At 39.4% G+C, this 27,542-nt stretch overlaps 1 protein-coding gene and 2 pseudogenes across 1 annotated transcript in view; 1 reads left to right on the forward strand and 2 right to left on the reverse strand.

Moving 5' to 3' along the window:
• The window catches only part of CTSS (cathepsin S), a 32,969-nt gene extending 19,560 nt beyond the window's left edge, over positions 1 to 13,409 (reverse strand). Inside the window, exons 1-4 of the mRNA XM_053590780.1 lie at positions 13,282 to 13,409; positions 12,210 to 12,336; positions 4,230 to 4,352; positions 1,211 to 1,360 (exon numbers count right to left, since the gene is read on the reverse strand). Coding sequence (XP_053446755.1) covers positions 1,211 to 1,360; positions 4,230 to 4,352; positions 12,210 to 12,335 — 399 coding nt within the window. The 5' untranslated portion in view covers position 12,336; positions 13,282 to 13,409. The remainder of the gene's footprint in view (positions 1 to 1,210; positions 1,361 to 4,229; positions 4,353 to 12,209; positions 12,337 to 13,281) is intronic.
• Positions 8,258 to 10,637, forward strand: LOC128585670 (calcium-binding protein 39-like; annotated as a pseudogene).
• A 7,734-nt stretch (positions 13,410 to 21,143) lies between the features above and the next one.
• Positions 21,144 to 22,472, reverse strand: LOC128585483 (nucleosome assembly protein 1-like 1; annotated as a pseudogene).
• Between the last annotated feature and the right edge of the window lie 5,070 nt (positions 22,473 to 27,542).

Consider the following 27,542-nt stretch of genomic DNA (forward strand, 5'->3'; position numbering starts at 1 on the left):
CACTAAGGCAAAACATGTGTTTTACCCTTCGTTATCTCTTAATTATTTTAGGATTTTTGTAGTTGTTTTTACAAGGCACACATTTCTCATTTTAGCAATGCAAGTAGCAATGCAAGCCTAGCCATAGATTAACTCGAGAGGTATTGTTTATAGGCCACTCCAACTTCACTCTTTCCCCTCCTTCAACCCTGGAATTTATAAGTGAGATAGAGAGAGAAACTTCTGGATCAAGGCTCTCTCACCCACATGACACTGCTTTGAAGTTGGCTTGATGGAGGGTCCAGTGCAGTCAATGGATAACATGACTATTAAAAGTATGTCTCAAAGACCTACTTTTTTGTCTAAGGCGGCTCTTAACCACTGAAAAAAGCACTCTGGGGAATATAGTTATCTCTCAGGATCCACAGGGAATTGGTTCCAGAACCTCTGAGGATACCAAAATTCATGGATGTCCAAGTCCCTCATATAAATGAAGCAGTATTTGCATATAACATATGCACATCCATATACTTTAAATCATCTCTAGATTAATTATAATACCTAATACAATGTAAATGTTAGGTAAATAGTTGTTATGTTTTAAAATTTATACTATTTTTAATTATTGTATTGTTATTTTTTTTCTAGGTATTTTTGATTCGTGGTTAGTTGAATCCATGGACGTGGATCCCACTGATATGGAAGACCAATTGTGATGAAGTTTAATATGTGATCCTTGCCTTTAAGAAGTTTATAATTTAGTTGGAAGCACAAGAATAACAAAAATAGGGTGGTGCCTGTGGCTCAGTGGGTAGGGCGCCGGCCCCACATACCAAGGGTGGTGGGTTCGAACCTGACCCTGGTCAAACTGCAACAAAAAAATAGCCGGGGGTTGTGGCAGCCGCCTATAGTCCCAGTTACTTGGGAGACTGAGGCAAGAGAATCGCCTAAGCCCAGGAGTTGGAGGTTGCTGTGAGCTGTGACGCCATAGCACTCTACTGAGTCTCACTCTAATAAAAAAAAAAAGAATAACAAAAATAATTAGAAAGTAACATCATACAAGACTGCGAGATTCACTGCCAGATTATGTAGCTAGGCAGCAGTTCTCAACCTGTGGGTCACGACACCTTTGTAACAATGAAAATACATCGTGGCATTAGGAAGGTTGAGAACCACTAAGCTAGAAGAAGCCTATACCGAGGGTGCAGAAGCTTGGGATGATAACGCTCACCTGGTATTTCACTTCGGTAACACATCCCTTCTCTCTCCAGTCCAGAGAATCAGGCAATGTCAGATTAGGGCTTGACTTATAAGTGACATTTCTCTGAGACTGCCTGGGAACCTTCAGGCAAGTCATCAAAGATACTACTTCTTCACTGGTCTGCAAAGCAAATATACAATCATGATTCACTTAATGACAGGGACACATTCTCAAAAAATCTGTTAGGTGAGTGTCAGAGCATACACACGCCTAGAAGGTACAGCCTACTACACACCTAAGCTATAGAGCAATGCTTTTTAACCATTTTTATCTCACGGCATACTTGAACCTACACTTAAACTTCTTTGGCACACTTAAATTATGTTGATCAAAAAAAGAATAGAGAAAAAGAATGTACTTACTGTGCTTTGAACTTCTTTCAAAAATAATTAATGATCTTAAAAATTTTCAGAGAACACCTAAGATCCTCTCATGGCACACCAGTGTGCCACAGCACACCAGTTAAAAATCACTGCTATATGATATAGCCTAATGCTCCCAGGCCACACACCTAGAATGAATATTACTGTACTGAATACTATAGGCAATTGTGATAAATGTTAAGTATCCACATATGTTTCTAAACATAGAAAATGTACAGTAAAAATACCAGTAAAATGTATAGTAAAAATACCATTATTAAAATGGTACACTTGTATAGGGTACTTACGAATGGAGCTTTTAGGACTCTAAGTTGCTCCTCTGGCTGGGTCAGCGACTGAGTGGAGCGTGACTGAAGGCCTAGGACACTACTGCAGACCACTTCACATACACTGTGTACACAAGCTACACTAAATTTATAAAAAGTTTTTTCTTCAATAATAAATAAATCTTAGCTTACTGTAACTTTTTTGCTCTGTAAAATTTTTATTCTTTTCAATTTTTTGACTCACATCATTTTTACTTAAAATTTTTTTTTTGTTAAAAATTAAGACACACACACAAGTTAGCCTAACCTGTATGGGGTCAGGATCTCAATATAACTATTTCTACCTTGATGTCTTTTCCCACCGGAAGGTCTTCAGGGGCAACAATATGCATAGAACTGTCATCTCCTATGATAAAATGCCTTTTTCTGGAATTCCTCCTGAAGGACCTGCCTGAGCTGTTTTACAGTTAACTTTTTCTTTCTTTAGAGGCAGAGTCTCGCTCTGTCACCCAGGCTGGGGTGCAGCGGCATGATCATAGCTCATTGCAGCCTTGTACTGCTGGGTTCAAGTGACCCTCCTGCCTCAGTCTCCAGAGTAGCTGGGACTACAGGCCTGCACCACTATGCTGGGCTAATTTTTAAAAATTTTTGTGGAGACTAGGTTTCACTCTGTTGCCCAGACTGATGTTGAATTCCAAGCAATCTTCAGCCTTCCAAAGAGCTGAGATTACAGGCATGAGCCATTGTTGTGGACCAACATTTTTGTTCTTTTTGTAAGTAGAAGGGGTACACGCTAAAATAACATAAAAAGTATAGGATAGTAAATACATACTCCAGTAATATGGTTGTTTATTATCATTATCAAGTTTTATGTAGTAGATGTAATTTTATGTGCTATACTCTTACACAACTGGCTGTGCAGTAGGTTTGTCTACACCAGCAACACCACAGTGAGTAATCATTACAACAGACACATCAGTGGTAGGTGATAGAAATTTTTCAGCTCCATTATAATTCTTTGGGACCACAGTTGATTTTTTTTTTTTTTTTGTAGAGACAGAGTTTCAATTTATTGCCTTCAGTAGAGTGCTGTGGCATCACACAGCTCACAGCAACCTCCAACTCCTTGGCTTAGGTGATTCTCCTGCCTCAGCCTCCTGAGTAGCTGGGACTACAGGTGCCCGCCACAACGCCTGGCTATTTTTTTGTTGCAGTTTGGCCGGGGCTGGGTTTGAACCTGCCACCTTTGGTATATGGAGCCGGCGCCCTGCTCACTGAGCCACAGGCACCGTCCGGGACCACAGTTGTATATGCAGTCTATCACTGATGGGAATGTCATTATGTAGCATGCAACTATATCCCTTTCACTCATATCCTTCTTTTTAATATTCTAATAACTGTAACTGTGCATCTATCTTAAAATTGAGAAAAACCAGTAGTAGTTGTGATCAACACAGGTTCTGCTACTAGCTGGTGCCGTGAATTATTTGGGTCTCTTTATTCTTACATTTTGCAATAGCATATCAATTAGGCATCTTCACTAGGAAGGAAAAAAGAAAATAGTAAAATCTAGAAGTTATGCCTAGGCGGATTATTGCTTGCAAGCAAGGCAGAATGTATTCTGTCTAAAAAGTGGACCCAACTGGTTTTACCTATCAGAAAGAATTACAAAGGATATTCCTGCATTTAAGAAGGAATTTGGTCTACCTAGGGTGTTCCCTTCTTAACTTTGGTCTCAGTGGTAGGGTAGAACAGAATCTAAAAACTAATGAGAGATAATTTGTGATAGTAAATACCCACATACTCCCATAAGAAAGGAGGTGAACCAGATTAAATTGCTAATTGAGCCTTACAGAAGTCTGACAACTAACTATAAAAGACTGTCACCAGCCTTTAGGCAGTGCTTTCTAGAATTTATATTAAAAAAAAAAAAAAAGCAATGAGTCTATGAGTTTAAATGTCCTCTAAGAAAGAGATTTGTCAAAGCAGAACTAAATAAGGAATTTCTATACAAATTCTTATGTTTTCAATTCTACTGTTTTCTAACTGTCTATGCATACAGTGTGTCCCAAAGGTCTCCCCTAAGTCGCTATACATAGGGAAAATGGGAAATTGTAGTTAAATGTATCTTTATTTACAAAATGTTCATTACAAAATTTTACAAAATATTCTCTACATGTTGGTCACCTCTTCGTAAAATCTAGGGGTGACTTTTGGAACACCTTGTTTAACTATACTCTCCTTTATTATTGTTTTGTTGTTTACCTTCAGATTGCTGTGGAGGAAACAGAAATTAAGCTTACCCAGACGTGAAAGTAGTAGGATTACAAATTTTCCTACCATGTCTCCCAGGTGGTTCATGCCTAGATCATATGAATGCATCCCCATCGAATGTTCCAGATTGTGTAACATCACAAACTTTAGATTCTTTTCCCAGATGAGACGCCGTTCTGTTTCCTCATTCTAAAATATAAGGAAAAGAACATAGTTATACTGCATCCTGGACATGTAAGTGTTCAATAATGAAGATAGCATTTTATGAAGCATTCTACTAAATGTAGATCTATCTGAGAGCAAGAAAATCAAGGAATATATCTAATATAAGTGCTAAAATTATACGTGAAGTCTGACAATTAAGTTCACGAACTCATCCTAGAAAAAGTGCTGCATACCTCATTGCTGAATATCACTATGGTCACGTTCAAAGTACTCCCTGTGGGATGCTATGCACTGATGCCAGCATCTAGTCCACCCTTCAAAGCAATTTTGAAATTCTTTTTCTGGAATGGCTATCAGAACTGTCATCATATTACCCTTGATGTTCTAAATGTCATCAAAATGTCTTCCTTTTAATATTTCCTTTATCTTCAGTTAAAAAAAGTCATGGGGGACAGATCAGGTAAGTAGGGAGGGTGTTCCAATGCAGTTATTTGTTTACTGGCTGAACACTCCCTCACACACAGTGCCATGTGAGCTGGTGCACTGTTGTGATACAAGAGCCACACCTTTCTCATGCCAAGATTTTCAGTTAAGATTTTCCTATTTCTCTATTGATGTTTACTTGATCTGCTATGCTTCTCACAGTCAACCAATGATTTTGACATACAATTCAATGACATTTTGCAATGTTTTTGTCAGTTCAGCTCCTCACTGGCCACCCTGACCTTTCTTCATCAGTGACACTTTCTCTCCCCTCAGAAAAATATTTGATCTATTTGTACATTGCTGTTTTCTTCATGGCATTATCCTCATAAACTTGGGCTAACATGTCCCTGATTTCACTCCCACTCTTGCCAAGTTTAACAAAAAATTTAATCTTTGTTCATTTTTCTACTTTAAGCTCTGACATTCTTGAAATAGCACACAAAAACACACAATAACAACATTTAACATTATTTGACAAAACACTGCCACATGTGGACATGAACACAGCTGTGAGACACTGATATACCAAGGTTATGAACCCTTACTGAGTTGTTTGTACAGTGTTGCCAACATAAGCACATGATGGCGAGTTCTTGGACTTAATTGTCACTCCTCATATTAATCTTAATTCTTGCTCTTAATTGCTTTGATGGTGATTAATATTATTTTATGATACCCATAATGAGTTTCTTCAATATGACAAAAGCCTTTTGACTTGTTTGTTGAAGTATATCCTTTATAAATGATAATTGTCTTTAATTTTTATAAATCTTTGTGAAAGGTGGCCTTGTTAATGAACTAGTTAAAAGAGAAAGATAAACTATCAAACAAAAAGTAAGAGAAATAAACTCACAATACATACTGCCCTGTTAAATAAAACTCACAACTGTCCCTTGTTTTGTTTTGATTAAACACCTAGGACTCCTCTCTTCTTCAAGATTAACTTCTTATCTCTAAAAGTTTGTTTCACAGCCTTGAAGTGCCCTAAGCCTGCAGAAGGGATACAAGGTCTCTGCTTCGGTTCTTACCAGATCTCATCCCACGGACTCTGATAAGCTGGCCTCACAGAGGGACAGGGGAAAAAAAAAGAAAAGGAGAAAAACAGTGGGCCAGGCTCAGTGGCTCATGCCTGCAATCCCAGCACTCTGGGAGGCCAAGGTGGGAAGATTGCTTGAGCTCAGGAGTTTGAGACCAGCCTGAGCAAGAGTGAGACCTCTGTCTCTAAAAATAGTTGGACATTGTGGTGGGAAGCTGAGGCAGGAGGATCGTTTGAGCCCAAGAGTTTGAGGTTGTATGATGCCACCGCACTCTACCAAGGGTGACAAAGTGAGACTCTGTTTCCAAGAAAGAAAAAAAAAAAAACAAACAGACAGACACAGCTGTTTCACATCCACTTCTGTTAACAGTCTGCTGCAAAGAAAAGCCATTTTAACTTTTAGAAGTCTGAGTAGCTTTTCCTCAGCTGCTGGCACTACCCCGTACCTTCTCAATGCCAGGCATTTTCTCTCTCTCTCTCCTTCTTGCTCTCTTTAGTAAAAAAAAAAAAAAAATTTGCTACTTTTTAATCCTGATCTTTGTGTGAGAAATCTTTCTCTACCTGAATCATGAGCACCTCATGAGTCCCCACCCGAACACTATAAAATGTTTATTATGTTTTTGAGACACAGCTTTGCTCTGTCACCATGGCTAGAGTGCAATGGCATCATCCACCACAGCTCACAGCAACCTCAAAATTCTGAGCTCAAGTGATTCTCCTGCCTCAGCCTCACAGGTATGCATCACCACACCTGACTAAGTTTTCTATTTTTAGTAGAGATGGACTCTTGCTCTTGCACAGGCTGGGTTCAAACTCCTGAGCTCAATCAATCCACCCGCCTCAGCCTCCCAGAGTACCAGGATTACAGGTGTGAGCCACTGTGCTAAGCCTATAAAAGTCTTTGTTACCTTCACTCTTGAAAAATGGTTTAACTGATTTTAAATTTCTAGCTATTTTTCTTCAGCTGTTTGAGCACATTAGTCTTTCATTATCTCTTGTTGCATAGGAGAGGTCTATTGTAAATCTACTTATTGAACCTCTGCTTTTAACCCTAGTAGCTTTTATGATTTTTTCCTTTCTCTTTGATATTTTATAACTTCATTACATGTGTCTGAGTTGGGGTTTATTTATCTTCTCCTAGATTGGATGACTCAGGACCTTTTCTCATATCTGGAAAATGCGCAACCAGTACTTCTTCATATATTGCTTCTCCACCATTCCACCTAATTCTCTTCTTCAGAAACTCCTATCAGAAGTTTTTTGAAGTATTAAACTGTTGTATTTGCATTTCCACAGATTTTTCTTTTTATTTCTATATGCTGCATTCTGAGTGAATTCTTCAGTACAATCATTCAGATTACTGATTATATCCAACTCTTTTCAGTCTGGAAATCACTTTTATCCAGGTTTTAAATTCATTTCACAATTTCTTTTCTTTCCTTTTTTTTTTTTTTTGCATTTTTTGGCCGGGGCCGGGTTTGAACCCACCACCTCCGGCATATGGGGCCAGTGCCCTACTCCTTTGAGCCACAGGCGCCGATCCACAATTTCTTTTTTATAATTGTGGATGTTATTTCTTTTACTCATTTTTGGTTCTATTACTTTAATCTTATTAAAAGTGAAATCACATGACGACTATTGATTTTCTTATGCATCGGAAATTCATTTCTACAGAATACAATGTACATAGAATGCAATATATATGGTGCCTCCTACAAAAGCTGAACTACCACCACCACCATGGCCAGAATTTCCAATGAGCTGCAGCCTTGGTGAGCAGCCAGCAACAACTGCGTTATTCTTTATTTCAGTGAGTGGGAAAGCCCATGTCTGGACCCTAGTTCTAGGTACCAGGAACAGGTCTGGATGTCCATCTCTCTCCTTTGGAGCAAGATTTCACTGTTTCCATTAATGAACATAATGGGCATGGATGGTGGGCACACTTCAAATTACTAGATGGAAAAAAAATGAAATAAAGAAAAATCTGAGTACAGAAAAGGAAAAAAGAAAAAAACTTTGAGATAAATTATAAAGGTAGAATGCTAATCAAAAGTCTTGTTCATTCCTCCTGAGGGACTGGAATTATTAAAAAGAAGAAGGGCATTCATTTTACCAAATACTGGTGCTAAGTGCCCACCTTAATTAACAGTAGTTAATTCATCACCACTAAGAAAATCATATGATCAATGTAGAAACAGATGCAGAAAAAGCATTTGACAAAATTCAATAACCTTTCATGATAAAAACTTTCAACAGCTCAGGTACAGTGGCTTATAGCTGTAATTCTAGCACTTTGGGAGGCTGAGATGGGAGGATTGCTTGAGGTCAGGAGTTTGAGACCAGTCTGAGCAAAAGCAAGACCATGTTCTCTATGAAAGAAAGAAAAAAGAAGGAAGGAAGGAAGGAAGGAAGGAAGGAAGGAAAAAAAGAAAATAAATATGTGTGTGTTGGTGCATGCCTGTAGTCCCAGATACTGAGAAGCCTGAGGCAGGAGGATTACTTGAACAAACGAGTTTAAGGTTGCAGTGAGCTACAATGATGCCACTGTGCTCTAGCCCCAGGCAACAGAGCAAGACACTGTTTCAAAACAAAACAAAACAAAACTCTCAATAAATTAGATATAAAAGGAATTTTCCTCAACACTACAAAAGGTGCATATGATAAGACTACAGCTAACACCATACTCAATGGTGATGGTCATTCCTCTAAGATTGGTAAGAGACAAGAATATTTACTTTCACCATTTCTACTCTATATAGTACTGAAAATTCTAGCCAGAGTAATTAGGCAAGGAAAAGAAATAAAAGGCATCTGGGGGCACCTGTGGCTCAAAGGAGTAGGGTGCCAGCCCCATATGCCGGAGGTGGCAGGTTCGAACCCAGCTCTGGCCAAAAACTGCAAAAAAAAAAAAAAAAAAATGGCTTGGTTCAGCAAATCACACAAAAATCTGCAGAAATTGCAAAAATTCTGAAAGACAACCTGGCCATTTTGGAAAAGCAAGACAAAAAGACAGAAAAGGCTTCAGAAGAAATGTCAAAATCACTGCAGCAATGAAGGAAATTCTGTGTGGTACAAATGACAAGTAACTCCTGACAGAAGTAGTAGCTCAGCTGGCACAGTGGGCTGCTGGTGATGCTCATCGCTGTCTGCAGCTCATAGACTTCGAGGGAAAAAAAGATATGACCCAGATATTTAACAACATCGTCAGAAGACAGAGAGGCGCTCGGAGTCCCACTGTGGAGTTCATCGCTCACCCCCACATCTTGTTCATGCTCCTCAAAGGATATGAAGCCGCATGTATTGCCTTGTGTTGTGGGATTATGCTGGGAGAATGTATTTGACATGAACCACTTGCCAAAATCATCCTCTTTTCTAATCAATTCAGAGATTTCTTAAGTATGTGGAGATGTCAACATTTGATATTGCTTCAGATGCCTTTGCTACTTTTAAGGATTTACTAACCAGACATAAAGTTGGATATGACCCCAAAAGCAAGGGCAATAAAAGCAAAAATAGATAAGACTTTACTAACCAGTCTTGGTAGCAGACTTCTTAGAACAAAATTATGACGCTGTCTTTGAAGACTATGAGAAATTGCTTCAGTCTGAGAACTATGTGTCTAAGAGACAATCTTTAAAGGTGCTGGGTGAACTGATCCTGGACCGCCACAACTTCGCTGTTATGACCAAGTACATCAGCAAGCTGGAGAACTTGAAGCTGATGATGAACCTCCTTCGGAACAAGAGTCCCCACATCCAGTTTGAAGCCTTTCACGTTTTTAAGGTGTTTGTGGCCAGTCCTCACAAGACCCCATCTATTGTGGAGATTCTGTTAAAAAATCAGCCCAAACTCATTGAGTTTCTGAGCAGCTTCCAAAAAGAAAGGACAGATGACCAGCAGTTCACGGACGAGAAGAACTACTTGATTACACAGATTAGGGACTTGAAGAAAACAGCGCCCTGAGGACCTCACGGTGTCCTGCCACAGTCATTGTCTCACCTGTCCAGTTTGTACAATAACTGTCATTTCAAAAAGTCATCATTCTGGGGAAGGCTTTGGAGGGCCTTATTTCTTCTCAGTTAATTGTTCAGGGTAGATGGAATATAAACATTTGAATGGAAAAAATTAACCTAGATATCACCTCACATCCATTAGAATTGCTATTATGGAAAGGAGGAAAGATAAGAGTTAGTAAGGATATAGAGAAAAGGGAGCCCTCATACTGTTGGTGGGAATGTAAATCAGTACAGCTATTTCGGAAATGGTGTGGGGTCTCCTCAAAAAACTAAAAATAGAATTATATGATTCAACAATCTTACTTCTGGATTCATTCAAAGGAAATGAAGTCAACATGTCAAAGAGATATCTTCAGTTCCAGGTTCATAACAGCGTTCTTCACAGTAGCCAAAGTGTAGAATCAATCTAGATGTCCATCAAAACATAAATGGAGATTCTACCCTTCCTTTTGTTCTTTGGGGAGGGCCACACCAATAACTTGCTCTCTCTTCTATCTCTCTTTCCCTCTTTCACTCCTACTCTTTCTTAGAGAAAATAAAGTCCATACTTTAATATCCTTCAAAAAACCCAAAATGTGGTATATATGCAGAGTGGAATACTATTTAGCCTTAAAAAAGGAAAATTGTGGCATTTGCAACAATATGGATGAATCTAGAAGACATTATGCTAAGTGAAATAAGCCAGGTACAGAAAGACAAGGACTGTAGGATCTCACTTACATGTAGAATCTAAAAAAGATAAACTCATAGAAGTAGAGAGTAGAAGGGTGGTTACCAGAGGCTGGGGGAGGGTGGGCTGGGAACTGGCTAATGTTAGTCAGAGGGTGCATTGCTTCAGTTGGACTAGAGGAATAAGTTCTAGTGATCTATTGCAGAGTATAGTTAATAAGGTGTATATGTATCTACATTATATATATAATATATAATGTATAATATATAATGTATATTAATGTATTTAGTTATAATGTATATTTCAAAATTACTGAAAGATTAGATTTAATTTTAATTTTTAATTTTGTAAAGACAGGGTATCACTATGTTGCCCAGGTTGGTCTTGAACTCCTGGCCTCAAGCAGTCCTCCTACCTGGGCCTCCTAAATTGCTGAGATTACAGACGTGAGCCTTGACACCCAGAGTACAAGAGTAGATTTTACATGTTCTCACCACAAAGACAGGATAAGTATGTGAGATGGTAGATGTTATTTAGCCTAATTTAATTATTCTGTGCTATGTACATGTATAAATGTATCATCGTACCTTATAAATATATACAATTATTATTTGTTAATTATAGATAAATAAAAAGAAAACTTGGAGCACATGACCTACTAAGAGTGTCATTTTTATACATAAGTAATACACCAAATACATAAATATCTGCTGCTAGCTTGCAAACATAGAAATATTATAGTTATAGGACTTAGTTACTTGAAGCTATAAGGTTAAGGTCTTAAAATTAATCAACAAGTACACTTTGAAATAAAAACAAAAGCCCAAAGTGGGAAGTGAGAGTCAGGAAACAGCATTTGGCGGGGCTTCAGTGTGCCAGAGGCTGCAGCGAGGCCTTTTTTGCTTCTCCAGCCACTGGATGCGCCCCTTTCTCAGAGGCTTCCATTCATCTTCCCATAGCCTGGGATCTTACCTTCGTTATTTATTTTGCTTGCTTGCCTGCTTCCATCAATTCTCTGCTCATGTCACCTTCTTTGTGAGGCCTTTGCTAACTATCCTATCATATCTACAGACTTCCGGCCGCCACCACTCAGGCCCCTTCCTATCCTCCAGGCCTTGCTTCATTTTTCTCCACTGCACTTATCTCCATATAACATGTTCTATACCTGCTTATTTATTTCCTTATTTCCCTCTCGGTCTTTCTCTCTGATATAAGCTCCATAATAACAGGAACTTGGTTGTTGTTTTCTTTTTTGAGACAGAGTCTCGTTCTGCCATCCTGGCTACACTGCAGCGGCCTCATCACAGCTCACAGCAACCTCAAACTCAAGGCAGGTTCAAGCTATCCTCCTGCCCCAGGCCTCCCAAGTAGCTGGGACTACAGGTGTGCCTCACAACACCTGGCTACGTTTTCCAACTTCTTTGTAGAGACAGAATCTCACTCTTGCTCAAGCTGGTCTCAAACTGCTGACCCCAAGTGATCCTGCCACCTCAGGCTCCCAGAGTGCTAAGGAACTGGGTTTTGTTTCCTACTGTGTGGTACTGAGAACACTAGCTGGCAAGAAGTGAGTGCATAATACTTATGGAAAGCCTGCTTGTCAGAACATAATTTTGAGAGGTAGAAAACAGAGTCCTCGTGTAAAAGCGTATAACTTGAGTGAAAATTCCATCCACCTTCTCTGTGTACTGCTTGCCATAGGTTTTCTTCCAGAGATGCCAGTGGTGGTCCAGGGCAGGATCCCTATGCAGCTGTGCCATTGCAGAGCAGCACACCAAGAGCGTCCAAACCAGCCTTTTCATTCTGTTTAGGGGAAGGTAACATAAGAAGTGTAGCTATTAGCTGCATATATTGTGACCACATTTTTTATAACAAAAATTAGCAATGCGAAGTCTGTCAGAGGAATGATTGTTATGAATCAGAATTACACAGGAAAATCCTGGGGTAAACGCAAGGCTCATAGAGAATGACTGCACACTTATGTCTTAAGTCCTACTTCCAGGGCTTAGTAGCACTTTAAAAAGTAATTTTCAGTAATTTCCCAGTATCTGGTAAATCAAACACACGAGAGGAGTTAAAAAGCTGGGACTTTCCAGGATTTTCCCAAGAAATCTAATCAAGACAAACCCTTTTCCCTCTCTTCCCCCCACATATATACATATAATAAAATACAATTCTTAAGAAGAGGACAAACCTGAAAAACCAGTTCATCTTCTGAATTTTTTAATATATGGGCTTTTCTTAACTGGTCTATTTAAATCTCCACAACCTTTAGAGATAGTTAAAAGACTCTCATCTATTGCGTTCACATCTTCATGTAATTTTCCTTTTTTACAATGTTCAAATGTCTGTTTCAAATGAAACTATTAACTATTCCTTAAAACACTTTTATATTTAAGTTAAAGAGACTTTAACATAAATTCAATAACCAGTTCCTTCAAACTAGATTCTACTTTCTTTTCCAATTCTTTGTAATTCAAATCATTTGGAAGGAATCATGAATCATGTAAACCTTCAAATTATATTCCAAAGAAAGCCACCTTTCAGCCTCAACTTAGGTGCTGGAGCAGACGTTAACTTTCTAAAACATAAGACACTTTAATCAGAAAGGGAAGAGGCAAAGTGAGTGACATGATTTTTTAGTTTACTTCCTGAAACCTAAGATTTAAAACCTGGCAAGCAGAGCCAGCTAAAACATGAACAGAGCGTTTGAAGACCAAAGAGAGAAAAAGAACAAGCGGTACTTACTCAGCAGAACCCACACACCTCTCAGAGTAAGTCGTCTCCAACTGGTGGGCTCTCTCCAAAGATTTCAGAGGCAGCAAGGAACTTCAGTTGAATTGACTTTAAAAAGAAATTGGAACTTGTCACATGAGGTATCCACAATGAGGAAGTGAACTTTCATTTCAGTTTCATTTAAAATCTGACTAGATCAGCTCCCTATAGCCCTCTCCCTGAGACCCTGTGGACAAAATGGGGACAGTAAGCCACCAAGAAGAGCCCCTAGTAGAGATCAACAGAACAAACATGTTTACCCTTTAATCCTTCATTTTGATAGTTAACTTTATTAAAAGCACCAATTTTTTTTTCTTTTTTCTTTTTTTTTATTGTTAAATCATAGCTGTGTACATTAGTGCAATCAAGGGGTACAATGTGCTGGTTTCATATATAATCTGAAATATTCTCATCAAACTGTTCAATGTGACCTTCATGGCATTTTCTTAGTTATTGTATGTAGACATTTGTATTCTGCCTTTAGCAAGTTTCGCCTGTACCCATTCTAAGATGCACCTTAGATGTGGTCCCACCTATTACCCTCCCTCCCCCCTAACCTCTTCCCTCCCTTCCCTTTCTTGGCCTTTTCCTCATAGTCTTTGTGCTACAGTTGGGTTATAGCCTTCATGTGAATGCTATAATTTAGCTTCATAGTAGGGCGGAGTACATTGGATACTTTTTCTTCCATTCCTGAGATACTTTGCTAAGAAGAATATGTTCCAGCTCCATCCATGTAAACATGAAAGAGGTAAAGTCTCCATCTTTCTTTAAGGCTGCATAATATTCCATGGTATACATGTACCACAATTTGCTAGTCCATTCGTGGGTCGATGGGCACTTGGGCTTCTTCCATGACTTAGCAATTATGAATTGGGCTGCAATAAACATTCTGGTACAGATGTCTTTGTTATATTGTGACTTTTGGTCTTCTGGGTATAAACCTAGTAAAGGAATTATGGGATCGAATGGCAGGTCTATTTTTAGGTCACTAAGTATTCTCCAAACATCCTTCCAGAAGGAACGTATTAGTGTGCATTCCCACCAGCAGTGTAGAAGTGTGCCCTTTTCTCCACATCCATGCCAACACCTCTGGTTTTGGGATTTTGTTATGTGGGCTACTCTTACTGGGATTAGGTGATATCTCAAAGTAGTTTTGATTTGCATTTCTCTGATGATTGAGGATGATGAGCTTTTTTTCATGTGTTTGTAGATGATGCGTCTGTCTTCTTTAGAGAAGTTTCTCTTCAACTCCCTTGCCCACCCTGAGATGGGATCACGTGCTCTTTCCTTGCTAATACATTTGAGTTCTCTGTGGATTCTGGTTATTAGACCTTTATCGGAGGTATAACCTGCAAAAATTTTCTCCCATTCTGAGGACTGTCTGCTTGCTTTACTTACTATGTTCTTGGCTGTGCAGAAGCTTTTTAGTTTGATCAGGTCCCAGTAGTGTATTTTTGATACTGCTTCAATTGCCTGGGAAGTCCTCCTCATAAAATATTCACCCAGGCAGATTCCTTCAAGAGTTTTCCCTGCACTTTCTTCAAGTATTTTTATAGTTTCATGACTTAAGTTTCAATCTTTTATCCAGTGACAGTCTATCTTAGTTAATGGTGAAAGGTGTGGGTCCAGTTTCAATCTTCTACAGGTTGCCAGCCAGTTCACCCAGCACCATTTGTTAAATAGGGAATCTTTTCCCCACTGAATGTTTTTAATTGGCTTGTCAAAGATCAAATAAGGGTAAGTAGCTGGATTCATCTCTTGGTTCTCTATTCTGTTCCAGACATCTACTTCTCTGTTTTTGTGCCAATACCATGTTGTTTTGATCACTATCGATTTATAGTATAGTCTCAGGTCTGGTAGCGTGATTCCTCCTGCTGTGTTTGTATTGCTGAGTAATGTTTTGGCTATTCAAGGTTTTTTCTGATTCCATATGAAATGAAGTATTATTTTTTCAAGATCTTTAAAATATGACAATGGAGCTTTAATAGGAATTGCATTAAAATTATATATTGCTTTGGGTAGTATAGACATTTTAACAATGTTGATTCTTCCCAGCCATGAGCACGGTATGTTTTTCCATTTGTTAACATCTTCAGCTATTTCTTTTCTTAAAGTTTCATAGTTCTCTTTGTAGAGATCTTTCATGTCCTTTTTTAGGTATACTCCCAAATATTTCATCTTCTTTGGCACTACTGTGAACAGAATAGAGTCCTTGACTGTTTTTTTGGCTTGGTTATTGTTGGTATATATAAAGGCTACAGATTTATGGGTGTTGATTATGTAGCCTGAGATTGCTGTATACCTTGATCACTTCTAAAAGTTTTGTAGTAGAGTGTTTTCCAGATATATGATCATATCATCTGCAAAAAGTGAAAGTTTGATCTCTTCTGACCCTATATGGATACCCTTGATCTCCTTTTCTTCCCTAATTGCCATGGCTAAAACTTCCATTACAATGTTAAAGAGCAATGGAGACAATGGGCAACCTTGCCTGGTTCCTGATCTAAGTGGAAATGATTTCAATTTAACTCCATTCAATATGATATTGGCTGTGGGTTTGCTGTAGATAGCCTCTATTAGTTTAAGAAATGTCCCTTCTATACCGATTTTCTTAAGTGTTCTGACCATGAAGGGATGCTGGATATTATCAAAAGCTTTTTCTGCATCAATTGAAAGAATCATATGGTCCTTATTTTTTAGTTTGTTTATGTGCTGAATTACATTTACAGATTTACGTATATTGAACCAGCCTTGAGACCCTGGGATAAATCCCACTTGGTCGTGGTGTATAATTTTTTTGATGTGTTGTTGGATTCTGTTTGTTAGGATCTTATTGAGTATTTTAGCATCAATATTCATTAGTGATATTGGTCTATAATTTTCTTTTCTTGTTGGGTCTTTCCCTGGTTTGGGGATCAAGGCGATGTTTGCTTCATAGAATGTGTTGGGTAATATTCCTTCTTTTTCTATATTTTGGAAGAAGTTTAGTAATATAGGTACTAGTTCTTCTTTAAAGGTTTGGTAGAATTCGGATGTAAAGCCATCTGGTCCTGGGCTTTTCTTTTTAGGGAGATTTTGTATAGTTGATGCTATTTCAGAACTTGATATAGGCCTGTTCAACATTTCCACTTCATTCTGGCTAAGTCTTGGTAGGTGGCGTACTTCCAGGTATTGGTCGATTTCTTTCAGATTTTCATATTTCTGAGAGTAGAGTTTCTTGTAGTATTCATTAAGGATTTTTTGAATTTCTGAGGGGTCTGTTGTTATTTCACCGTTACCATTTCTGATTGATGAAATTAGAGATTTTACTCTTTTTTTCCTGGTTAGGTTGGCCAAAGGTTTATCTATTTTATTGATCTTTTCAAAAAACCTACAACTTTTGGATTTATTGATCTGTTGTATAATTCTTTTGTTTTCAATTTCATTTAATTCTGCTGTGATTTTGGTTATTTCTTTTCTTCTGCTGGGTTTGGGGTTGGAGTGTTCTTCCTTCTCCAGTTGCTTGAGATGTCCCATTAAGTTATTAACTTCCTCTCTTTCCGTTTTCTTGAGGAAGGCTTGCAGTGCTATAAATTTCCCTCTTAGGACTGCCTTTGCAGTATCCCAGAGGTTCTGGTAATTCATGTCTTGATTGTTGTTTTGTTCCAAAAATTTGGTGATTTCCTTCTTAATCTCGTCTATAACCCATCTATCCTTCAGCATAAGGTTGTTTAGCTTCCATGTTTTTGTATGGGTATACAGATTCCTGTTGTTATTGAGTTCAACTTTTATTCCATGATGGTCTGAGAAGATGCAAGGAATAATTTCTATTTTTTTTAATTTGCTGAGGTTAGATTTGTGGCCTAGGATGTGGTCGATTTTGGAGTATGTTCCATGGGCTGATGAGAAGAATTTGTATTCAGATTTGTTGGGATGAAATGTTCTGTAGATGTCTGTTAAGTCCAGATGTTGAATGGGTAAGTTTAAATCTAAGATTTCTTTGCTTAGCTTCTTTTTGGAGGATCTATCCAGCACTGCTAAAGGAGTGTTAAAATCTCCAACTACTATGGAACTGGAGGAAATCAAGTTGCTCATGTCTGTTAGAGTTTCTCTTATAAATTGAGGTGTGTTCTGGTTGGGTGTATAAATATTAATAATTGAAATCTCATCATATTGAGTATTACCTTTAACAAATATGAAGTGTCCATTCTTATCCTTCCTTATTTCAGTTGGTTTAAGCCTATTGGGTCTGCGCATAGGATTGCAACGCCTGCTTTTTTCTGCTTTCCATTTGCCTGGAGTATAGATGACCATCCCTTCACCTTGGGTCTAAATTTGTCTTTTAATGTAAGATGCAATTCTTGTATGCAGCAGATATCTGGCTTGAGTTTTTATATCCAGTCAGCCAACCTGTGCCTCTTTAGAGGACAATTTAAACCATTCACATTAATCGAGAATATTGATAAATATTTCGAGAGTCTGGACATTTTTAATCCTTTTGCGACTGTGGAAGTTGTAATTTGATCAAATTTTTCTGGGTGGGTTTACTTTTGTGGTGGAGGATTATGCTGGTCTTTATGGAGGATAGGTCTGAGAATATCCTGGAGAGCTGGTTTAGTTATGGCAAATTTCTTCAACATGTGAATTTCATTGAAGTGTTTAATTTCTCCATCATAAATGAAACTCAGTTTAGCTGGGTACAGGATCCTGGGTTGAAAGTTATTTTGTGGCTCAGCGCCTGTGGCTCAAGCAGCTAAGGCACCAGCCATGTATACCTGAGTTAGTGGGTTTGAATCCAGCTCAGTCCCACCAAACAACAAATAACGGCTGCAACCAAAAAATAGCCGCGTGTTGTGGCGGGTGCCTGTAGTCCCAGCTACTTGGGAGGCGGAGGCAGGAGACTCGCTTGAGCCCAGTAGTTGGAGGTTGCTGTGAGCTGTGATGCCATGGCACTCTACCTAGGGCAACAGCTTGAGGCTCTGTCTCAAAAAAAAAAAAAAAGAAAGTTATTTTGTTTTAGGAGATTAAAAGTCGATGACCATCCTCTTCTAGCTTGAAAGGTTTCAGCAGAGAGATCTGCAGTTATTCTAATATTATTTCCCTTGTAGGTGATGGTTTTCTTTCATCTGGCTGCTTTCAGAATTTTCTCCTTCATATTAACTTTAGTGAAATTGATTATGATGTGTCTGGAGGATGTCTTATTTGGGTTGAGTCGTGCTGGAGTTCTGAAACTGTCTGCTATCTGAATTTCAGAATCTCTTGACATGTCTGCAAAGTTCTCCTTCATAATCTCATGGAGAAGAGACTCTGTGCCTTGTGAAGCCACTTTGTCGCTTTCAGGTATCCCTATAAGACAAATGTTGGGTTTTTTCGAATTATTCCAGAGCTCTCTGAGAGAGTGATCTGTTTTTGCCCTTCATTTCTCTTCCTCTTTGAGAGTTTGGGAGTGTTCAAAAGCTTTAATGTCAGAAATCCTTTCTTCTGCTTGCTCCATTCTGTTACTGAGGGATTCTACTGTGTTTCTCAGATCTTTGAGGGCTGCAACTTCTTGTCCCAACGTGTCAAAATCTTTGGTCAGTTGGTCTTTGAATTTGTTGAATTCTTGAGACATCTTTTGGGTTACTGCTTGGAATTCTAATTCGATCTTATTTGCTATCCAGATTCTGAGTTCAATTTCTGACATCTGAGCTATTTGTTTGTGCATGGGGTCTTGTGCTATGTCTGACCCATTGATCCTTGATGGGTAGGGATCCTTGATCCCTCCTAGGGGAGTTGATCTACTCTGATTATTCATATTGCCAGAGTTTTTCTGTTGATTTCGCCTTATGATTGTTTTTCACCATTGCCTCTGGCCATCCTCAGAGTTGGAGAGGTATCTCTCCAAGATTAGACCCCAGTGGGATCATTCTATTGTTGCCGGATCTTTGTAGGGAGTGACCCTGTGTAGTTTCTCTGGGGCTGCCCCAGCCAGGGAGTTCTGGTTGTGGAGGCAGCTCGGGAGTGTAACACACCCAGATCCAGCAACAGGGCGGGAGGTGGTGCGCACGTTTCTGGGAGTGACTTTGGCACAGAGAGCCCAAGGCTCCAGCAATCTCTGGCCAGGAGAAGGGCTCTGCGCAGAGGCAGGGAGGGCTCCCGAGGGCACGCAGCTACCAGTATCCCTGGCCAGACGAGCGGGCCAGTGTGGAGGCCTGGAGGACACAGGAGGGAGGACGCAGGGTTGCGCGGCTCTCGCAGTTCCTGGTCAGACATGCGGAGGCCCGGTGGGTGCGGGTCGCAGGTTGGGGGTCACGGTGCAGCTCTTATGGAGGTCCGGGCGGCACCAAGCCCAGGAGTTTGAGGTTGCTATGAGCTGTGACGCCACGGCACTCTACCCAGGGCAACAGCCTGAGGCTCCAGTGTGCCAAAACCGTCTCACTCTGCTCCTGAGGGTTAAGGCTGTAAGGCAGCTCAGTCCCCACCTTTAGGCTTCTTAGTCACTAGGTTACTAGCTCCTGCCCGATCCTTGCTCTGCGACCCTGAGGGCGGAGCTTGCCGGGGCAGTTCTCTCATAATGGCTCCCTGCGGCCCACAGCTGAACACTATTAGCTCCGTCTGTCTCAACGGCTCAGTCTGGGGTCCTAGACAATCCCCAAAGTTCTCTGCACGTCTGCTCAAGCTCCCCCCAAGGCAGTTCAACTGAGTGCCAAGTCCAAAAACACCAAAAAAGTTCATAGGTAAGGGCTTTCCGGTTTGCAGTCTCATTGCTGCTTGCATTTATGGTTGCCAGTGGGATTATGTCGATCGAACACACACAACCACTTGCCAGTTTTCCACTGTTTTTATCCTCCTCTTGGGGTCCAGAAGTCCCTTGGTGACTCCCTATATCCTCAAAGGGATGATTATAGGCAGATCCCACCAGCCAGAGATGCCTGGAGTCTTATCTCCCCAGACTCACTGTGCCCAGTTGCAGGGAAGCTGTTACTTGGCCGCCATCTTGCTCTACCTCCAACATGGATCAAAAGCACCAATTTTAGATGGAAAAAATTTAGTTACAAAGAGGATTAAGGTACTGAAATTCCATCTTCTTTCATGATTTCCTAGGAAAACCTTTCTTCCTTTCCTTCTTTTTTTTTTTTTTTTTGAGATAGAGTTTCAGTTTGTCACCCTTGGTAGAGTACCCTGGCATCATCACAGCTCACAACAACCTCAAACTCCTGGGCTCAAGTGATCTTCTTGCCTCAGCCTCTCAAGTAGCTGGGACTACAGGTGCCCACCACAATGTCCAGCTACTTTTAGAGCCGGGTTCTTGCTTTTGCTCAGGCTGGTCTCGAATTCCTGAGCTCAGGCAATCCACTTGCCTGAACCTCCAGAGTCTTGGGATTATGGACATGAGCCACTGAGCTCAGCCCCAGGAAAACCTGTCTTAATTGTTATTATTGTTTTCAACACACTTATCCTATGTTCATCAATTAAAAATATCTTTATTAATACATACATGTGTTAATATAGTATAATTAATAATACATATACGCACACACACATATATATGTTAGAATATTCATGGAAAAAGGATACACCTATGCATATACCCATATACATCTGATTGCTAGAGTGGTTGGTTACCTGAGTGCAATAGGAGCAAGATAAACATTTTTTTAAATTTGCATTTTCCTAATTACCAAATGAGGCTGAGAATAGAATTTTTGACTGTTTGAGTTTTCTATGAATTGCCTGTTCATCTCTTATTATAAGGTTTTTTTGTTTGTTTGTTTGTGGTTTTTGGCCAGGGCTGGGTTTGAACCCGTCACCTCTGGCATATGGGGCCAGCGCCCTACTCCTTTGAACCACAGGCGCCGCCCGCCTGTTCATCTCTTTTACTCATTTTTCCGCTTCTTAATGGTTTTCAAAGTGACATTCTTTCCTTTATTTCGATCTATCTGGCACACTGTATAATTCATCTCATCTTGTATGTCTTTGTCAACACTGCATTTGTGAAATATTTATTGGGTTCAAAGTGAAATTCTAAGACAAAACTCATAGGCTGGCCAGCATCTGAGAACTTGACTTTAATATCTTTCAAGTGCTTCAGAATAGGTTCATCATGGTCCTGAACCAGATTGCTGAGCAAATCAACGTTCTTAAAAACAGGCAACCAGAATTCAGGAATTCCCTTGGGATCTTCTTTTTCTTCATCCTTTTTCTTGTCTTTAATCTTGGCCTTTTCTTTCAGTGCCTCCAAAATTTCATCTTCTTCATCTGGTTGCTATTCACATTCTTCTTCAGCGGGTTCATCGATCACATTAATAACCTTGAATCACTTGTCAAATAGAGGCTGATAGAGAACAACATACTTCCTTTCAAGATCATGAACTACTTCATAAAATTTGGCTTCTATCTGTGCACATTTAACTTGAAGGTTTTGAGAGTGCTCACTACTAGGCAGTGGTGTTTCTACCAGACCATCAAGTCTTTCTTTTTTCTTTAAGACAGAGTCTCACTATGTCACCCTCTGTAGAGTGCTGTGAAATCATAGTTCACAGCAACCTCAAACTCTTGGGTTTATGGTGGCACCCACAGCACAGTAGTTACGGTGCCAGCCACATACAATGAGGGTAGTGGGTTTGAACCTGGCGCAGGCCAGTTAAACAGTGATGACAATGGCAACAAAAAAATAGCTGGGCATTGTAGTGGGCACCTATAGTCCCAGCTACTTGGGAGGCTGAGGCAAGAGAATTGCTTAAGTCCAAGAGTTTGAGGTTGCTGTGAGCTGTGATGCCATGGCACTCTACTGAGGGCAACCTAGTGAGACTCTGTCTCAAAAACAAACAAACAAATAAACAAACAAAACCTCATGGGCTTAAGCAATTGATTCTCTTGCCTCCGCCTCCCAAGTAGCTGGGACAGGCACCCACCACACCTGGCTATTTTTTGTTGTTGTTGTAGTTGTCATTGTTAACAGGCCTGGGCCAGGTTTGAACCTGCCATCCCCCATGTATGTGGCCAGTACCCTAACCACTGAGATACGGGCACCTAGCCATCAAGTCTTTCTTGAAGAGCTGAAAGAATATGAAGATTTTGCATCATTTGAACAATCAGCTGATGCCCTTTGATTTTACTTTCTTCACCAGTTTCTTCTCCTGCTTCTCCAACATCATCCAAATCTTGATCAAGTTCACGCTGTCTTTGTTGTAAATGTCTGCCATGTTGTTAAGATCTCTAAATACCGGAGGCTAGTTCAGGGAGTCCACTGAAGCTGCAGCCAGTGACTCAGGCTGGCAGTAGTGGCAGGAGGAGAAGAACATGGTGCTAAAAAACCTGCCTTTATGTCTTTAATCCATCTGGAATTCAGTTTTGTGTATGGTGTGAGATAGGGAGCGTATTTTATTTGTTTTTCTATTTTGATGTTTCTTCTGTTATACATTGAATTCCCACAAATACACAAGTCTGTTTCTGAGCTCACTGAGCTATTCTTTTTTTCTATTGCTACTTCAGTATCAGATGGTTTTAGTTAAGACAGTTTTGTAATATGTCTTCATGTCTGCCAGAGCAGGTCATCCCTGCTACCCCATGTTCATGTTTGTTCTTCTTTTTAAGTTGTCATGGAATTTTTTGTGCACATGAACTTTTTTATACAAATTATTTGAATCAGTTTATCTAAGCAAGTGGTAAGATTTTATGGTTCTAAGTAATTATTGCTATATCTGTTCCCCTTGCAGAACAAGATTCTAAAATAGTACTTGGTGTTAAGATAGATGATTATGAGAAAATGCTTCTCTTTAGGATATTTATTTGAAAAATTAACACTCCTGGCACTCACCTGTCCACTTTCCATTTGGCTTCTTTTTGTCTTTGTGATTGAGAGGGGCCTATTTTCTACTTCTTGAGCAGAAACAAATATTTTCCTCAGGAAACAAAATCCTATTTAGGAGCTTTTGTTATTTATTTTTGTGCTGTAGAAAGTACAGTGAGGATTCTTGGTACAGTCGCAGGTGGACAGGGTGGTACCATGAAGCATCTGTAAGAACTTTGATCTCTCCTATGTCGACAGCTTATCCTACACACTGGCAGCCCCATCGCCTTCCCCAGTTATTTTGGTGACTTGTATGGATGATACAAGAAAAAAATGGAGGGGAATAAATGGAATTAGAGTGTTCTAGGCTCCTAGTATCATTGGAAATGCAATAAAAGTAAAAAACAGCATATTACATTTTAATAAGTCAAAGATGAAATGTAATTCCTAGGATAATCACGAAAAGAATAGTAAAAAGATTTATAAGTGATCTAACACTCCTGGGGGAGAAAAATGAAATAATAAAATATATGGTTATTGTAAAACAAGGTAATAAAAAAGAGAAACAGGATAATAAAACAGGTGGCTCAAATAGAAAATAAATAGTAAGATGTAGACATAAATCCAATTTTTATCAGTAGTAATATTACATAAATCTAGACTATACACTCCAATTAAAAGATAAGGTTATAATACTGGATATCCAAAGCAAAATGCAGCTATATGGTGCTTATAAGAAAAACAGTTTAATATAAAAAAACAGAAAGGCTGAACACAAAACAAGGTAAAAGATCATCCAAACACTAGCAACAACAAAAAGCTGGTGCAGCTATTCAGATCACTCAAAGTAGTTTTAAAGCAAGAAGTGTTATCGGAGAAAAGAGGGAACTTCCTAATGATAAAGAGACCCACCAGGAAGTGATTATATTCCTAATCTGTATGCTCTTTAAAACATGGCCTCAGACTATATAAAGCAGACTGTCAGATCTAAAATGAGAAAGAGACAAATTACAATCATAATGGGAGACTATAAAATACCTTGTCGAATAGATGGTAGAACAAAAAAATGGAATAAATCAAGAAGGATAACAAAGATCAGAATAACAGAATTGACAAACCTATCCTAATTGAGGAATATAGAGCCTATTTGCAACAAAAACAGAATACTTGTTTTTTCCTTTCCTCATGCCACCTTACCCAAGACAGAATACTTACTATGTATGTGCTGGGCCATATGCTGAAATAATTCAGAGTATGTTCTCTGACCTCAGTGGGATTAAGCTAAGCACCACTAACAAAAACTAAGTAGAAAGCTTAACATTTAAGTGATATGCTTCTTAGTAACTAGTGTGTGAAATGGCACACCATTGCTACAATGGCAATTAGAAAGTATTTTGAACTGAACAATGATTAAAAAATAAATGACACGGCCAGGTGCAGTGGCTCAGTGCCTGCAATCACAGCACTCTGGAAGGCTGAGGCGAGTGGATCGTGTGAACTCAGGAGTTCAAAACTAGCCTGAACAAGAACAAGAACCCATCTCTACTAAAAAATATGGGCGGCACCTATAGCTCAGTGGGTAGGGCGCCAGCCCCATATACTGAGGGTGGTGGGTTCAAACCTGGCCCCAGCCAGCTAAAAAAAAAAACAGCAACAACAAAAAAGCCAGGCATTTTGGCGGGCGCCTGTAGTTCCAGCTACTTGGGAGGCTGAGGCAAGAGAATCGCTTAAACCCAAGATCTGGAGGTTGCTGTGACCTTTTGACGCCACAGCACTCTACTGAGGGTGACATAGTGAGACTCTGTCTCAAAAAAAAAAAAAAAAGACTCATCTCTACTAAAATTAGAAAAACTAGTTAGGCATAGGCCCAGCTATTTGGAATGCTGAGGTAAGAAGATCCTTTGAGACCAGGAGTTTGAGGTTGCTGTGAGCTACGATGCTGAGGCACTCTACCCAGGGTGACAGAGTGAGTCTTTGTCTTAAAAACAAAACAAAACAAAACAAAAAAATCCCAAAGACATGTCAAAATGTATGAAATGCAGCTAAAATAGTGCTTAAAAAGAAATGTGTAGCCTTTTACTGGATGTATTAGAAAAGAATGGCTAAAATCAATGGTCCAAGCCACCATCTTTTGCATTCCTTTTGGACTAAATAAAGTCTATTTAACTACTCTGGCAGTTCTTTTTAGAATAGCAGTTATAGCAAAACCGTAAAGAAAAGCACTTTTTAAAATTTTTTTCTTTTGAGACAGAGTCTCAAGCTGTTGCCCTGGGTAGAGTGCCATGGTGTCACAGCTCACAGCAACCTCAAACTCTTGGGCTTAAGCAATTCTCTTGCCTCAGCCTCCCAAGTAGGTGGGACTGCAGGCACCCACTGCAATACCCAGCTATTTTTTGGTTGTAGTTGTCATTGTTGTTTGGCAGGCCAGGACTGGATTTGAACCTGCCAGCTCTGGTGTATGTGGCTGGTGTTCTAGCCACTTGAGCTACAGGTGCTGAGCCAAGAAAAGCGCTTTCTATAAACTTCATTAAGTTGTTCGTTTGTCTTTAAACTCTCAAAATGTTACTATTTCTCAGAATAGGAAGTTTCCAGCAAATATAGAAAACAGGAAATACCAAAATGGAAATACTTTCATGAATTAAAAGCAGATATGGTGCATCTTCTGCATCAGGCAATATATGACGCACTGAAGCTCTTTCACGTCTATTATTTTATTTGATCCTTCCAACAACCTGTGAGAAGTGGTGGTAGCAGTAGTATTCCTATCCTATAGATGAGGAAACCGGGACTCAGAAAGGCTTGTCTAAGATCCTTGTTGGAATAAGTGGTAGAATTGGAACTAAAAGTTGCACTCTTTCCAGCATCCCTGCTGCTTGGGCTAGATGCTGTATTTCATGTTAGGCTGGAGAAGTATTGTCCTAGTGTTGGCTTGTATTGATATTGCCTCATGAAAACTACTTACACCTATTTCTTACTAACTCTGTCTCCAGTGACATTGCATTGCATAGCTTAAAATTGGCAGACTCAACAAATCCTTTTTTTTTGAGACAGAGTCTCTCACTTTGTTGTCCCTGATAGAGTGCAGTAGCATCACAGCTCACAGCAACCTCCAACTCTTGGGTTCAAGCGATTCTCTTGCCTCAGCCTCCCAAGTAGCTGGACTACAGGTGCCCGTCATAATGCCTGGCTATTTTTAGAGACCAGATCTCGTTCTGGCTCAGACTGGTCTTGAACTCATGAGCTCAGGCAACCCACCCGCCTCAGCCTCCAATAGTGCTAGGATTATAGGCATGAGCCACAAATTTGTGAGCCCAGCCTCAACAAATTTTTTGTTTGTTACATTTATTGTTTTATTCTGGACAGCCAGCAGTTACTGATATATAATTAGACTGGACTCAGAGGGCATTGAATTAGTTTAAGTTTCTTTTTTTAAAAATCTTTCTTATTTTGTTCAAGACTTGGCATTTTAAGAATTTACAATATTGGTCTGAATTAGTATAGTTCTCAGTTTCAGATTTCACAGAGTAGTAAAATTTTAAGAAAATAGTAGAGGGCCAACCTAAACTTGCTATCTTTTTAGTTTATCAAATGAGGATATTTAAACTTTATTATCACTACTCATCATCATTTATTTGTTTTTATTTTTTTCGAGAGTGAGTCTCACTATATTGCCCTCAGTAGAGTGCTGTGCTTTCACAGCTACAGCAACCTCCAACTCTTGGGCTTGAGTGATTTTCTTGCCTCAGCCTCTTAAGTAGCTGGGACTCCAGGCACCTGCTACAACCCCTGGCTATTTTTTGGTTGCAGTTGTCATTTTCATTTAGTAGGCTTGGGCAGGGCTCGAACCCTCCAGTCCTGGTGTATGTGGCCAGCACCCTACTCACTGACCTATGGGCGCTGAGCCGACTTATCATCAAAATTGAAGAAGCGCATTTTAATACCAAAGAAGTATAAAAAGGAAATAATCTCAGGAGTGAGAAGTTGATTATATTTGGTTTTATAAGAAGAAAAAACAAATAGTTTTTGAGTTTATAAACTCAATCTGTTCATGTTTTAGTCATTTAACTGAAAGACTAATGAAAATATTAAATATTGTCAGGGACAAAGATCCTACAAAGGAATCTGTGAAGGATCTTTGTGGTACTCTGAGGTACATATTTGCTTTTCAGATGTACCTCAGCATCTAGAACAGCATCAGCAGTCAGCAAATATTTGATAAAAGAATGAAAGATTTGCACTTCTCCAATAGCTAAAGTTTGGCCACCAGTGATGTAAGCCACCCAAGTTGACATCTTAGCTCACATATTGGATGTATTTAAGAAGATATGAAAGAAAACATGGATAATTAATTCCTGTTTTAGTTTGCTGAAGTCTAGTTGGGATCTGTAGAAGATGCATGCGTAAAGGTGGCTTAATCTCATGAATAATTAATATCAAATTGGTTGCCCCAGACTTTTAAAAGAAGCATGTAGCATCTTTTTTC

The sequence above is a fragment of the Nycticebus coucang genome, chromosome 5, assembly GCF_027406575.1.
Source record: "Nycticebus coucang isolate mNycCou1 chromosome 5, mNycCou1.pri, whole genome shotgun sequence".
NCBI lineage: Eukaryota > Metazoa > Chordata > Mammalia > Primates > Lorisidae > Nycticebus > Nycticebus coucang.